General features: G+C 40.9%; 1 protein-coding gene across 1 annotated transcript in view; it reads right to left on the bottom strand.

Annotated features, from left to right (window-relative positions):
• The window catches only part of CSMD3 (CUB and Sushi multiple domains 3), a 2,836,509-nt gene that overhangs the window by 952,426 nt on the left and 1,871,289 nt on the right, over window positions 1-12,794 (bottom strand). Inside the window, exons 24-25 of the mRNA XM_085605076.1 lie at window positions 9,887-10,078; window positions 4,267-4,393 (exon numbers count right to left, since the gene is read on the bottom strand). Coding sequence (XP_085461202.1) covers window positions 4,267-4,393; window positions 9,887-10,078 — 319 coding nt within the window. The remainder of the gene's footprint in view (window positions 1-4,266; window positions 4,394-9,886; window positions 10,079-12,794) is intronic.

Genomic DNA, 12,794 nt, shown 5'->3' with positions numbered 1-12,794 from the left:
TGTAGTTGTTTGGGGACTATCCGAAGGTTTGGAACTTTTTCAAAACTTTTTGCTGCAGCGCTCCAAGGGAACTGACCATAAAAATGAATCTGAATGGCAGTTCCATGGTGTCAGATTGGATTTCAGGTATTTCCCACCTCGATAAAAGGTTTTTATCATAAAAAGGACAAAGCCCTCACTCATGACATGATCGATGACATCATTGATGAAATCTCAAATGACATCACTGATGACATCATACAGTGAATGTGAGTGTTTTCTAAAAGTTTCTGAGTGTTTAAAATATATACTAAGATACTACAAAAGTTAATTACTATACTTTGTGTACTAATAATGAGTGAAACTATGTCTAACATATATTATGTGAGTGGCAGTGTGACTGTGTGCATCCATGTGTGACTAAGTTTCTGAGTGGCTCGATAAGTGTGAGTAGTGCTGTATATGGCCATATGTGGTCCAGGAGGGGGTACGCACAGCCCCTCTTTCAGTTTTAATTACATTTTAGGCCCTGGGGAGGAAATGGTCCCTGGGGCCTTGGTCAGGTCCGCATGGTCCCCCTCCATAGTTTTTAATTTAGCCCTGTGGAGGTGGTGATCCCCAATGCTTGAACCCTACTCAGGAGAAGGGGTCAGCGAGCCCCCTCCATTATATTAAAGAAGTCCTGGGGATGTGGTGGTCCCCAGGGCTTAAAAGAGCCTCAGCGGGGGGCCCCGTGATCCTCTCCTCCTTTTGTGAATTCCACATTCCTCTAGGACCTGGTCCCCTTGGAGGCTGAATAGTAGAGAAGCACAGGAGCCTATCAATCTTTTTTTTTTAATTATTACGCTTTTTTTTTTACCTCACGCAGTGTCCCTGTCGGAACCCCTAAGAGGCCTATGGAGACAGGATATACTCCAAATGACAAAAACGTCCTTTCCGGATCAGGAGCAACCTTTCTGCCAAATTTGGTGAAATTCCATCCAGCAGTTAGGGCTGTAGTCACGATTGAAACCTCTATGGGAATTAACATGGGAAGCACACTTTTTTTACCCCAGCCCTTTTTTTCTTGGTCCCTACTTGATGGATCACCCTGAAACTTTTCATGGCCAACTAGAATTATCGGAACAGGAGAAAATGGTCCCAGTGGAACTCAATTGAAAACAAACAATGATTTATAATAGCGTCTGTTAAATTAATCACAAACACTTCATGTTCAACACTGTTTAATCATATTGAACACATGTTGGCATGTTCAAAACACAGCATATATCTGAATAAATTATGCAGAGGTGCCCCAAGAAAAGAAAAAAGAGGGGTTGGTGCAGCAAAGTGCAAAAGTGAGGGTTTTGTGGAAAAAGAGGGGGGCAGTGACAATATATACATCAAAAATTACATACAAAGCCTGTCCAGCCTGATACAGGGCTTCAAATATTTTTACAAAGCCATTATGTTAAGTTTGGCACAGTGAAAAAAACACTGTTGTCCACCTTGGCATAAAGGATAGAGCTGTCGACGTTTCGACCCAATGAAAGTGTAGGGTGACCGAAATCCTTGGTGTAGTCCTGGTTTAACATATAGGAGAAGACTAAAAGTACCATTCAAACACCAGAATGGTATTAATAAACTCAACAATATGATATTGTTGAATTTCTTCTAAAATGTACATACCAGAAGGTCTAAGACTTTCTTGTTTGTAAGCCCAGATTCAGCATTCCAGTGGTCTGTCCTGATTGGTCAGAGTTAAGTGGATCTGCTTTGAAGAGGTGATAAAGAGCCCCTGGGGTTGACCAGCTCTGCTGGGAGGACAGTGTCCAGATGCACAGGAATGGTAGAGCAGGGGGAGGAGTCATAAACAATGGACTTCAAGGGAAGGGAAAGACACCAGTGTCATTTACAACTCCACTCTTTCGACCACCAGCCAGATGCTAGGATTAAGGAAGGAATGAGCAGATTCAAAGAGGAGAGACTATGTAGATTATTCATCCTAGAGGATTGTTTAGCCAGCTCTTCTCTCCATGCTAGAAAATCAGCCATTATGAATTTGGAGGAATTGGTGCACTCTGGGACAAAATAGTGCCACACTCTGCAGGAAGTGGTCTGACCTGTAGGGGGTACCCTGCAACCTATTGGACAGGAGTGACCTCCGGCTTGACCCAGAGAAATTGGAATAAGTATTAGAGAAGAACAGAGCTCCTCAAATCTGCTGCTTGAAACCTAAGAAAGCAAGATGGGCCATGCTGATAAGTTTGATGTGCTGGGAAAGCCTGCACTCTGAAGACTGCACCGTCTGCACCATCTGAAACTACAGCCTGTGGGTTACCTTGCTGTAAAAGGACTAAAGAGTGGACTCTATGCACGATATAGGTTAACAGAGCTCACCTGGAACATCACCCCCAAGGATCCTCAACCTGGAGAACTACCAGTGGATTTGTAAGGGTTTTGTCCAAGTGGATTGTGGGAACTGAAGTCCTCAAATTTCAAGGACCATCTTGGAGCTTCCAGACCCTTGGAGTGAGTTTGAGACACTTTGGGGAACTTCAGGAAGAAGTTCCAGAAGTTTGGAGAACTTTGGAAAAAAGCTCTATAAGGGGGCAGACTCAACCTGGCCAACTAAGCCGCCTGCCTTCAACCGCGAGCCGGCCTGCTGCCCAGGTTTGACCCACTTAAAAGCTCCATAGGCCCTACTCTCAGAGCTTGACCGGGAGTAGTCGAAATCCGAGGCTGCCAAACCCTCACCGAATCCGGCTGGTGAAGAGCATCGAGGGACCTCATGAGAAAAAGCTCTGTAAAGGTTTCTAAGTCCAAGCGAAGAAAAGGTGACCGGGAGCAACCGCGAAAGCCAAGCCGCCTGCCTTCAACCGTGTGTCAGCCTGGATCCTTGAGTTGTCCCTCTGGAACGCTCCAGAGGTCGGACTTCCATAAGTTTGATGGGGAGCTCGTCGCAAGTCAATCCAGTAAACCCTCACCGAATCCGGACTGGCTGAGAGCTTCGAGCGACCCCCAGAAGAAAAGCTCCCGAAAAGTTTCTAAGTCTGAAGGTAAAACCTTTGACCGAGACCTACCGTGAGGGGTAGGCGCCCACGGCTCCATCATGGTCAGCCATATTGATGTAGCATACACCATTTAGAACTGCATCCTTCTATTTTTTATTTGCTGAAAAGGTATCACTTTATTTCCCTGTGACCATAAACACAATGGAAGAAATATGATAAGGTAGGTGAATATCTGGAAGGAAAGGTTAGAGGTGTCAGTGAAAAGCACAAAGGGCCTCATTTACGAGGCACTAGCGGCCCTTTTCTGCCACCACAGCGTTACTTTTTTGACGGTCCTGTGATGCAATGGCTTTTCATGGCCTTGTAAATATATCAACTTTTATGCAGAACACTGCATGAGTGTTGCTGTGGGTGTTCCCACGCAATACCCATGGAATCTGAAGCATTACCAGATTTACGAGGAATCGTAAACCTGGGAATGCATCAGGATCCTGGCGCAACGGGGAGAAACACTTTTATTTCTCCTCGTTTGTTCCTCTTTCTATGTGTTCTGCAGAAGAAAGAGGAAAATGCCATCAATGATCATTTGAGTGCAGGAAGGTATCTCTTCCTGCTGAAAAACAATCATCCCCACAACGCAGACACCCTTGCAACATGAGGCAAGGGTGTCGGCATTGGCACCCAGCTGTTGTTTGGGTGCCAGATACGCCGCATTCCTGACCTTTTATTTTGATGCAAGGCAGCGCAGCAGGAAGGCTTTCTGTGCGTCAAAATATAGTAAATGAGGCCCTACGGGTCTTATAATACGAATGACGGTTTTGAGTTGTGGAATTTCTCTGACAGTCTCGGAACTACAAGTTATATCTCCTAATTTCAACCCCAGAGCCAAATTTAAATCTACAAAGAGACATGGTCATTTTATCCCATGCTTGAGTATATAGTTCTAGTCCTGGTGCCATTCATAACGTATGTAAATATCGCTTTAAATTCTGAATCAAGACAATGTATGATTCATAGTCTTGCATTAATAGATGAGATGAGTCCCATATCCATTGAAGAATGACTGGAACAATGAACCGTCGCAAAACTGCTATGCTCTGATGATAAAGACAAGAAGTTTTAAAAAGTGATCCAAATTTTCTGAAATATAAAACTTTGCACAAGCGTCATTACAAGTATGATGTTTTGACAGTATACAGTATTCTGATAGCGAATGGATTACATTATATTTGTTCCGTTGGTCCAATAAATATGAACTAAAGATTTTAGGTACAAGCATGTATCAATATCCTACCTGACAATATTTCCAAGATCCACTTCAATCATCCACGTGCATCGAAGATTATTGTCATAAGGAAATGGGTAACCAGGGGATAATATTCTTCCAGAAGATTCCCCTTTAAAGCGGCCTCCACATTCAGCTAGAAAAGAGATCAGATGGTTTCGATTTGTATTCACTTTTTTTCTAAGACTTACGCCGATAAGACAATATACACAAAATCAATCCTCTAGAATACTCTTTAGCATGTTGCTAAGGTTTTACAGAAACAAAAATGTTGTATGTACGTGTTCCCACTATGAAAATTAGCTGTTTTTTTGAGCCAGCAGCTTTAGCCCTCTGGAAGACCACTTCATCAATTCTTCAAAATGGTACAGTACAAAATATAGTGAGAATGTGGGTTTTTGGAAACTGCCCTAGACATTTGCTTGAATGTGTTTTTCATAGCTTGCCATTGCTTGGATGGACTGCTCATCAAGTCCATCCACATTGTGTGCACAATTACATGGTCCCATTTGTGTTCCCATTTGTTACTGGTGATGGGGCACATCATAGTCCTTTTGTTAAACTAGAGTCAGTGTGTTTTATTTTATATATTTATCTTTGCTGATGCAATGATATTTAAATTGCTGCTAGACAGCTTTTTTTGTTAAAGTGTTGCTGCTTGGATGCCTTAGCCTCTGATAAAGAGACAGGTATATGCACTACTCTATGGCTTTTAGGTTCACAAAGTTAATGCACGTGAAGACAGAGGCCTTGTTGAACATGCAATCAAAATACTGGCCTTTTGTAACAAAAAAAAAAAAAGTAGCCACTGTGCAATATTTTTCTTTTATACCTTTCAAGTTGACTGTTTACTATACAAACTTCATCTTCTGATGCTTTTTATAATATCCTACTTTGCAGTTTTGTTCTCCACAAAAGGGACCTATTCCCACCTTCCATATTGTTGAATCTCAAGATGTTACCTAAATATAGCATTGTCTTCATAGGTTAGCTGGAGGCTGCACATAAAACATCACCTGACTATTACCAAACATTTAAAGAAAAAAGTGCTACATCTACTTTTCTGTGGAAGTTTTGACACTAACAGACACATTATAGCACTGCCTTGAGAAGTACTTATTTAATGTGTTATTTTTGTACAACTATCAGTTTGAACTCACATATCTGGAAGCACTTTCGTACGGATAATGAAGAAAAAACAGAGGAACCAAAATCCTCTTAGGCACTCTGATTCGGAGTGTAACAATCAATCACAAAAGTGTCAACTACGGCACAACAATGCACACCAGCAACAAAATCACCAACAGTAAGTGTCAATCGGTTAAATTGGCTTGAATGCTTCACTAACTCACATATCAATCAGTGTCAGCTTAAAACTCATGTAAACAGCAGTGGTCCTTGCCCACTACACTTATGTGATCAGGAGTAAGAACAGACAGAAGAGACAGAAAGACAAAAAGAAGAGAAGAGGAAGAGAAAAAAGTGAAAGAGGAACAGAAAAAAAGAGAAAGAGGAAAAAATAAAAAAATAAAAAAAGGGGAGAAGTGAAGAGAGATTAAGAAATAAAAAAAAAGAAAGCGAAGCGAAGAGAAAAAGCAAGATCGGGGAACAGAGTGAGACAAGGAAGAGCAACATAGAGAGAACTGAAAGAAAACAGGGAGAGAGAGTGACAGCACTAGCGTGTGAAGAAAGAGGAGATAAAAAGAGAGAAATCAAGAAAGAGAGAGACAGAAAGAGAGAGACAGACCGTGAGATAGAGAGAAGGAGAGAGCGAGAGAGATGGGGAAGGCTAACTGCAGGAAGTGCTGGGAGGAGAAAAGTATACGCTTCTTGCTGCCCTGTCATGCTACTATGCCCGAGCAAGCCCAATATTTAGTGGTACTGTACATCTTGAAATATTTCCAAAATAGCAGTGAGAATGCAGTGAAACAAATTGGTATTTGTTATTCACCTCCCAGTATATTGCACCTAGCCATCATTATAAATGTTTGGAAACCTTAAAATGATGTTACGAACACACTTACTTACTAGAGATTGGTATAATGCCAGTGTCCTCTCATATCCAACTTGCCCTATTTTCTCCCAACTACTGTAGCCTCTAGTTTGCATTTAAGGAAAAATGTTTACCTGATCCTGTAAAGCATCCGTGAAGTAACCACAGCTTAGACCTGACAAGGATGTAAGTAATCCTCTGTGTAAAACAGAAAACTTTCAGCTGCTGTTTCCAGAGAGATTATCTCCCCAAAAATCATGCATTAAAAAAAAACTGCAAGACAGCTCCCCGTCTGCGCCAAAGACGTATTAAGTTGTAACCTGAATAGTGAACATACAACGTGCTCAGGCACAACACTGCCTGCTTGGTAGCCAGCTATCGACTAAGTGAGGAGATCTCTTGATTTGTTGAGGAGGAAAATACCACCATCAATCAGTAATCACATAAGTGCGATTGAGTCTTCTTTGCCCCTGCAAGCCATGTTGGTTTCCACTGTGCCCTGGAAGTGGTGTGATCTTAAATATTGGCAAGACCAAAGATAATTATGTATTTATACTGTGTCGGTGAGGTACCCACACTTCATAGCAGACTCTTAAAAGGGCCGAATGTCAATATGAGAAGGGTTTAGAGTCACGCCGGGTGGAAGGGAAGGTCCAACTAGAGAGACTTCACCAAAACTACAGAGTGGGAGGGAAGGCGAGAGTGTCAGAATGGAGAGGAGGAGGACAGCCCCAGGGACGCAGGCTTGGCTGGCAGCAGCTTGCTACAAGCGAGAACAAGCATCCATCAGTTTGCCATTCATCTGTCTGGTTGCTTCACTGTCCCTCTGTACCTCACTTCTGGTGCACATCCTGTGTCTGAGTTGTGCAGGATTATGTTGTCTACATGTTTATAGTGTGTGAGCGCACGCTTCATTGTGTTGATTTGCGCATGTGAAAACTTGGCTCTCCCAAGTAGTCAGCCACGTATCCTGACAATCTCACCAGCCTTAAATACTCCTACGGTTTCCTCCCCCATTTGTTTCTACATTCTCCCGAAGCCTTGTCTCCTTTTCCTACTGATTTGCTGCCCCCTTCCTTTTTGTTGAGTAGACCCTCAGGGACAGATTTACAAAGAGTCTGAGTCAGGTTTGACAAAACTCCAAACCTGTGAGCAATAAACTTTTCACTTGAAAATTAATTTTTTGGGGCATTGGAGTAAAATCAAAAGTTACAAAAAATGTAATTATTTGAGGGCATTGCTGCTTTGCATAACAAACATATCTGTCAACTTTGGAACTGAGGAACTGGGTTCGAGTCTCTGCGTCGGCTCAGCGTCCTATGAAACTGGGCAAATCACTTAACCTCCACATGCCTAAAAAAATAAATGCATCCTTCAGTAATGTAAATGTTGTTTTTGTAAAGCGCTTCCTTTGGGTTGAGTTCACACTACATAAAACTGCAACAAAAAATAAGAGTGTTTTTGATGCATTTTGAAAAACTACCTTTTGTTTGGCTAAAGGGGCATGTGTGCACTTGTTATTGTGCTTAAGAAAAATACAAAATAAAAGTGGCACACAAAGCTTGTTTCAACATGCACACTCTAAATATTCACAAGGAACCAAAGCGTTCGTAAAACCGTGCAGAAAGCATGTATTCACACTTTAGAAACCGATTCGTTAGTTTTTTTAGGTGCACACTTTCTTCACAAAGCATTTTAAAAAAGATTTGTTTTCTGTTAATTAAAAAGGTTTGTACCCGTTTAGAATGCATTGTGCTTTCTGTCTAAGTATTTAGTTGAAGCACAATAAAAGCATCTGTTTGCAACATATTTTTAAAAAAACTCTGGTTACAAACAATGTCACGTGCGGGGAGAACTCAGACAGAGGAAGCAAACAGCTCCGTTGTGATTAGCTTTTTTTATGCAGTACTATGTTGTCTCTATGTTTATAGTGTGTGCCTGTGTATGTAGGTGCCTCTTCGTGTTGATTTGTGCATGCGAGTACATGGCTCTCCCAAACATCTCTTAATAGTGAGCCACATGTCCTAACTCGCTCACCAGCCTTAAATGTTCCTGCTGTTTCCTCCACCGTAGGTTTCTGTATCCTCCGGAAGCCTTGTCTCCTCTTTCCAATATTTTGCCTACCCCCTTCCTTTCTGTCGAGAAGACCCAAAGGGACAGATTTTCAGAGAGTTTACATCAGGTTTGACAAAACCTCAACCATGTGAGCATTAAAGTTTTCACTTGAAAACACTTTTTTTTTGCTTCGGAGAGAAAGCAAGAGTTCAGAAAAATGTACTTTGGAACTAGGGAACGGGGTTCGAGTCTCGAATTCGTCACTGAAAGATCCTAAAATCCAAGCAGCTCTGGGCACCATGCTGATAAAAGTCACGCAGCTGCACAAGCACCCACTGAAGTGCCCGTGGTAAATACATTTTTGTTTTTTAAGTTCCAAAGACACAAACCACAATGGCACAAGTGAAAGAGGGCAAGTCCTCTAGGGATTACTGCATGGGAGTTAACAACTGTGAAAAAAGTGGGACACGCAGCAAGCATTAGTCACTTAGAAGCAAGGAATTTTGAATGACACTGACAAACATAAATCGAAAGCAGGTGGCAGGCTGTAAACCCACAGAGTGAATACAGCATGTCTCAATTAGAGCACATGTGCGCTGCCTAGGCTCGACCTAAAAATGAACATAACTTGTTTATCTTGTCTGTAATATTTGAAATCAATATTTCTTCTATTAATAATTGAGAGGCTGGCAATGGTGGCAAGACAGACTGTAGAGAAATAAATCAAAACAAAACCATGGGTAGTAATTTTATAGCTCACAGGGGTACATGTGATTTTCACAGTTTTTTCCAATTTACAATGGCCTAAAACCAGTTATGACATAACTAGCTACATACTGTGACCTGCCTTCTATGGCAAGTATTTCACTGAAATGGGTTATTTCTACAATGACATTCTAATCAGCCGCCTAGACCTTTCCTTCATTATTTAGCAATTTCGTGTTTGTTTCTTTGTAAATTGGCTCTCCACTGCACTGGAGTGTGGACTCAGTGACAGTCCAGACCATGCAATGGTCAAGGGTTGAATATTTTCTACATTTTGTAAGGTGAAAACAAAATACAGTTTTACAAAGAATCAGGTTTTATTTTCACTTTTGAACAATGTTGTTAGTTAAAAGAGGTTGGTACTAGTATGCAGACACTTTTTCTTATTTCATGCATAGTGCAACAACATAGGAAAAGGTGATTAGATGTGTGTCCTACATAAAGGAATGATTTAAACAAAAGTATAATAAAGTGCTTCTGTTTGGAATTATCTAAGCAGGGTTTATTTAACTTGATTTCCCGTGAATTTGACATGTTAATCACCTCCTTCTGAGAAAAAGCAATTTAGAGTCAAAAAGACAAATCAGACTGACCACCAAAATGTGGCTTTGTGCCCTTAGAAACAAGGTTACAAATGTGTTGATTTTGTTTGAAAATAAACACCATGTACAATTGGTATTTTATATATAGCTAACCAACTGGAGATGGTAACTTCTACATTTATTAAACATCTGTGAACAACGGAATTGATAAAACTTCACCTGGAGTTGATAAAAAAGACTCCTTAATAACAATAATAAATGTAATTTAAATTACCAATACACGATGGGAGAGGGTAATCCCATGCCCGCCTCTCTCCTGTCATGCACTTCAGTAGGCTGCTTCCATGCAGTGTGTAGCCTGGGTTGCACCCATAGATGATGGTACTGCCAGCAAAATGTCCTTGGTCGCTGATTTTATATCCAAATTGTGGTACTCCTGGATCTTCGCAATGTGATAGCTCGAAGCCTGTTTAGGGAAAAAAGTAGCATATCACTGCATGCAGACTGCATATACACGCCCATCCGAAAAAAGCATAAAACGTGCTGATTGCTATCTAGGATGTACTCTGGGTAGCTTTCCAATGACTACATGTGAAGGGCAGCTAAGCTCCCTCGTTTCGGTGGTAGCATAACTATGAAATATTTTGCACTTGAGTAGGGGCATGTTGTCAGTGTATGCAGTGGCCGGACGAGGTAATGCAAGCTGTCTTGGATCAATTAGCTTGTTTCTTTGAGTGTGCGGTGCCAACTCTGGTGCAAAAGAGGCATTGCCAAAAGACCAATCAAAAGAGTCTGCTGTCTAAGACCATGATTGGTCCACCAAGCTGATGTGGGCCGGGCCACCAACAGCTGTCTAATAACAGAATGTTCTATTGGGTGGAGCTTGTTGCTTGGAGCTCGGGTCACTTTAAGCCCTAGTGCATCTGGTGTTACAGGAGGTGCAAGAAGGACTATTAAACCAAAAGTGTACCTTCTAATAAATCGGTACAAAAAATAGATCGGATTAATGATTTCAATATTTGGCATAGATGCTTTTTTAATATGACCCTGTCTTCTTCAATAACTTGAATTATAAGATAATGCTAATTATCAATGTAGCTAATCTAATATCAGAACATACAGCACACATTTTATCAGGCTAGCGTCTAATATTCTTTTGCAATTCTGCTCTAAGAACTTTCAGATTTGATCAAAAACACGTATTTGTAGATCAGAGATATCATTTTAGTTGTAAAGTTATTTCTCCAAAAACAGAATGGCTGTGAGCATGCAGAGATAGATAACTATGTCAAACATCATGCTAAAGTTTTAGAAATCAGTCCAAAGTGAAAAGTAAATTGGAAAGAAATGAGTTCGAGACTGTAGTAGTAGTTAAAATCAGCTGGATAATTAAAGCTGAGAAATGTCCAGGATCAGGATTTGTTTGACACAAATCAATTACTTTAGATATGTATTCATTCTGCTTTGCTTAATTCAATTAGGTTGCAATAGTTTTAGAAAATATCTTTGTGATGAGGATTTGCAGAAGCAATTAGCACCAAGCCAAACGTTTCTCAGTCATTAAGGTTTAATGCGATTAACATCAATGTTTAAAATATTCCTTTATAAAATGTTAAAGAGGTGTCTTTTTAATTGCTGTCCATTAGATCATTTTTAGTAGAATGCGATCTGAATGTTATTTTTGATAAATAGAACTCAGTCAGATGAACATTTTTAAATTTCATCGGTGATATCTGAGCTGATAAATAAGTCTTGACAGATGAGGCATTGGTAATAGTCTGCCTTTATGAGATCAGATTAAAGGGGCAGCTGATGAGAGTACACGAGGCCAGTAACAACCCCCTTAGCCTTCTCTATGCGCCACATGTTCAGTGGTCGTTACTCTTTGTTACTTTGTTTTGCATGAATGTTTCTTTATTGATATTTTCCACAGCTGGAAAATTCCATTAGAACGACTTTTTTCCTACACACCGAGCCACCATGGGTTGCTCTTCAATTCTGGCATCCAACTTCACAGTGAACTCATTGAGGATGAAAAATGAAGGGTGAACAACCTTTACAACGCAACTGTTACAACGCACTAGACTTACAATGACATTTTTACAACGCAACATCCACTACAACGCATTCCATTACATAGCATGACACTACAACGCATGTTTAAAAACTACCTTTACAACGCATTCCATTACATCGCATACTACCTTTACAAAGCATAACATTACAACGCAATCCAACACTTACCCTACTGTTGCACCCCCTGGAGTTAGAATAGTAATTTTTACCCCTATACGATGCGTTGTAATGGTATGCGTTGTAAAGGTAGTATGCGATGTAATGGAATGCGTTGTAAAGGTAGTTTTTAAACATGCGTTGTAGTGTCATTCTATGTAATGGAATGCGTTGTAGTGGATGTTGCATTGTAAAAAATGCGTTGTAAGTGCATGCGTTGTAAAAGTGTGCGTTGTAACAACATACATCCAAAATGAAGCACTACTGAAAGTTGTGGCCTGTACCAGATTGGAAATGTTCCTCAAGTTTTCATAGACAAACTGTCCCTCTTGCTCCAGCATTGCACCAAGGGTAAACCTTGCATTTTACCTTCATATTCAGACTAGGAGTGGTTGAGAGTAATTCGTGTTTTGCAATATTCATGAAGGACTATAGGAGAGTTTGCAGTTTTTCTTAGTTTGAGAAGTTGTTGTCTTTGAGTCATTTGCAGACAACTGTGGCTTGGGGAATAATGTATTTGCAAACTTTACTGTTTCACCTTTGCATGCAGGTTGGGGGGCAATCAGTTCCTTGTTAAAAAAAAGATGCAGTGGCCTGCTTCTTCACCATGCTGCTCTCACACAGGTCAGGTGGGCAAGGAATTAGTCTCATCTCTGCTATACTCAAATGCCTCTAACATTTCTGGCACTCATTTTAGGAATTCCAGCCACAGGTCCAGGGGAGTGAGGGATGACTAACTGCCATTGGAAAGCTGTTTTTTCTACGAAGGAGCCGCTTTTTTCAGCCTTTACTGCAAATGATGCTTCAAATGCTGGCTTCTCTGACCATTGAGAGCAAGGGCTCAAGGAAACAAATGGTCTTCTCAGTCCTACTGCCAGCAGACTTAATCCTGGCAGACCATAAGCAGGATTCCTCTTTTTCATCTTCTGGTCTCCTGACAGTTAAGTTGC

This window comes from Triturus cristatus, chromosome 5_1, assembly GCF_964204655.1.
Source record: "Triturus cristatus chromosome 5_1, aTriCri1.1, whole genome shotgun sequence".
Classification (NCBI taxonomy): domain Eukaryota; kingdom Metazoa; phylum Chordata; class Amphibia; order Caudata; family Salamandridae; genus Triturus; species Triturus cristatus.
This window is presented reverse-complemented; position numbering and strand designations above follow the sequence as displayed.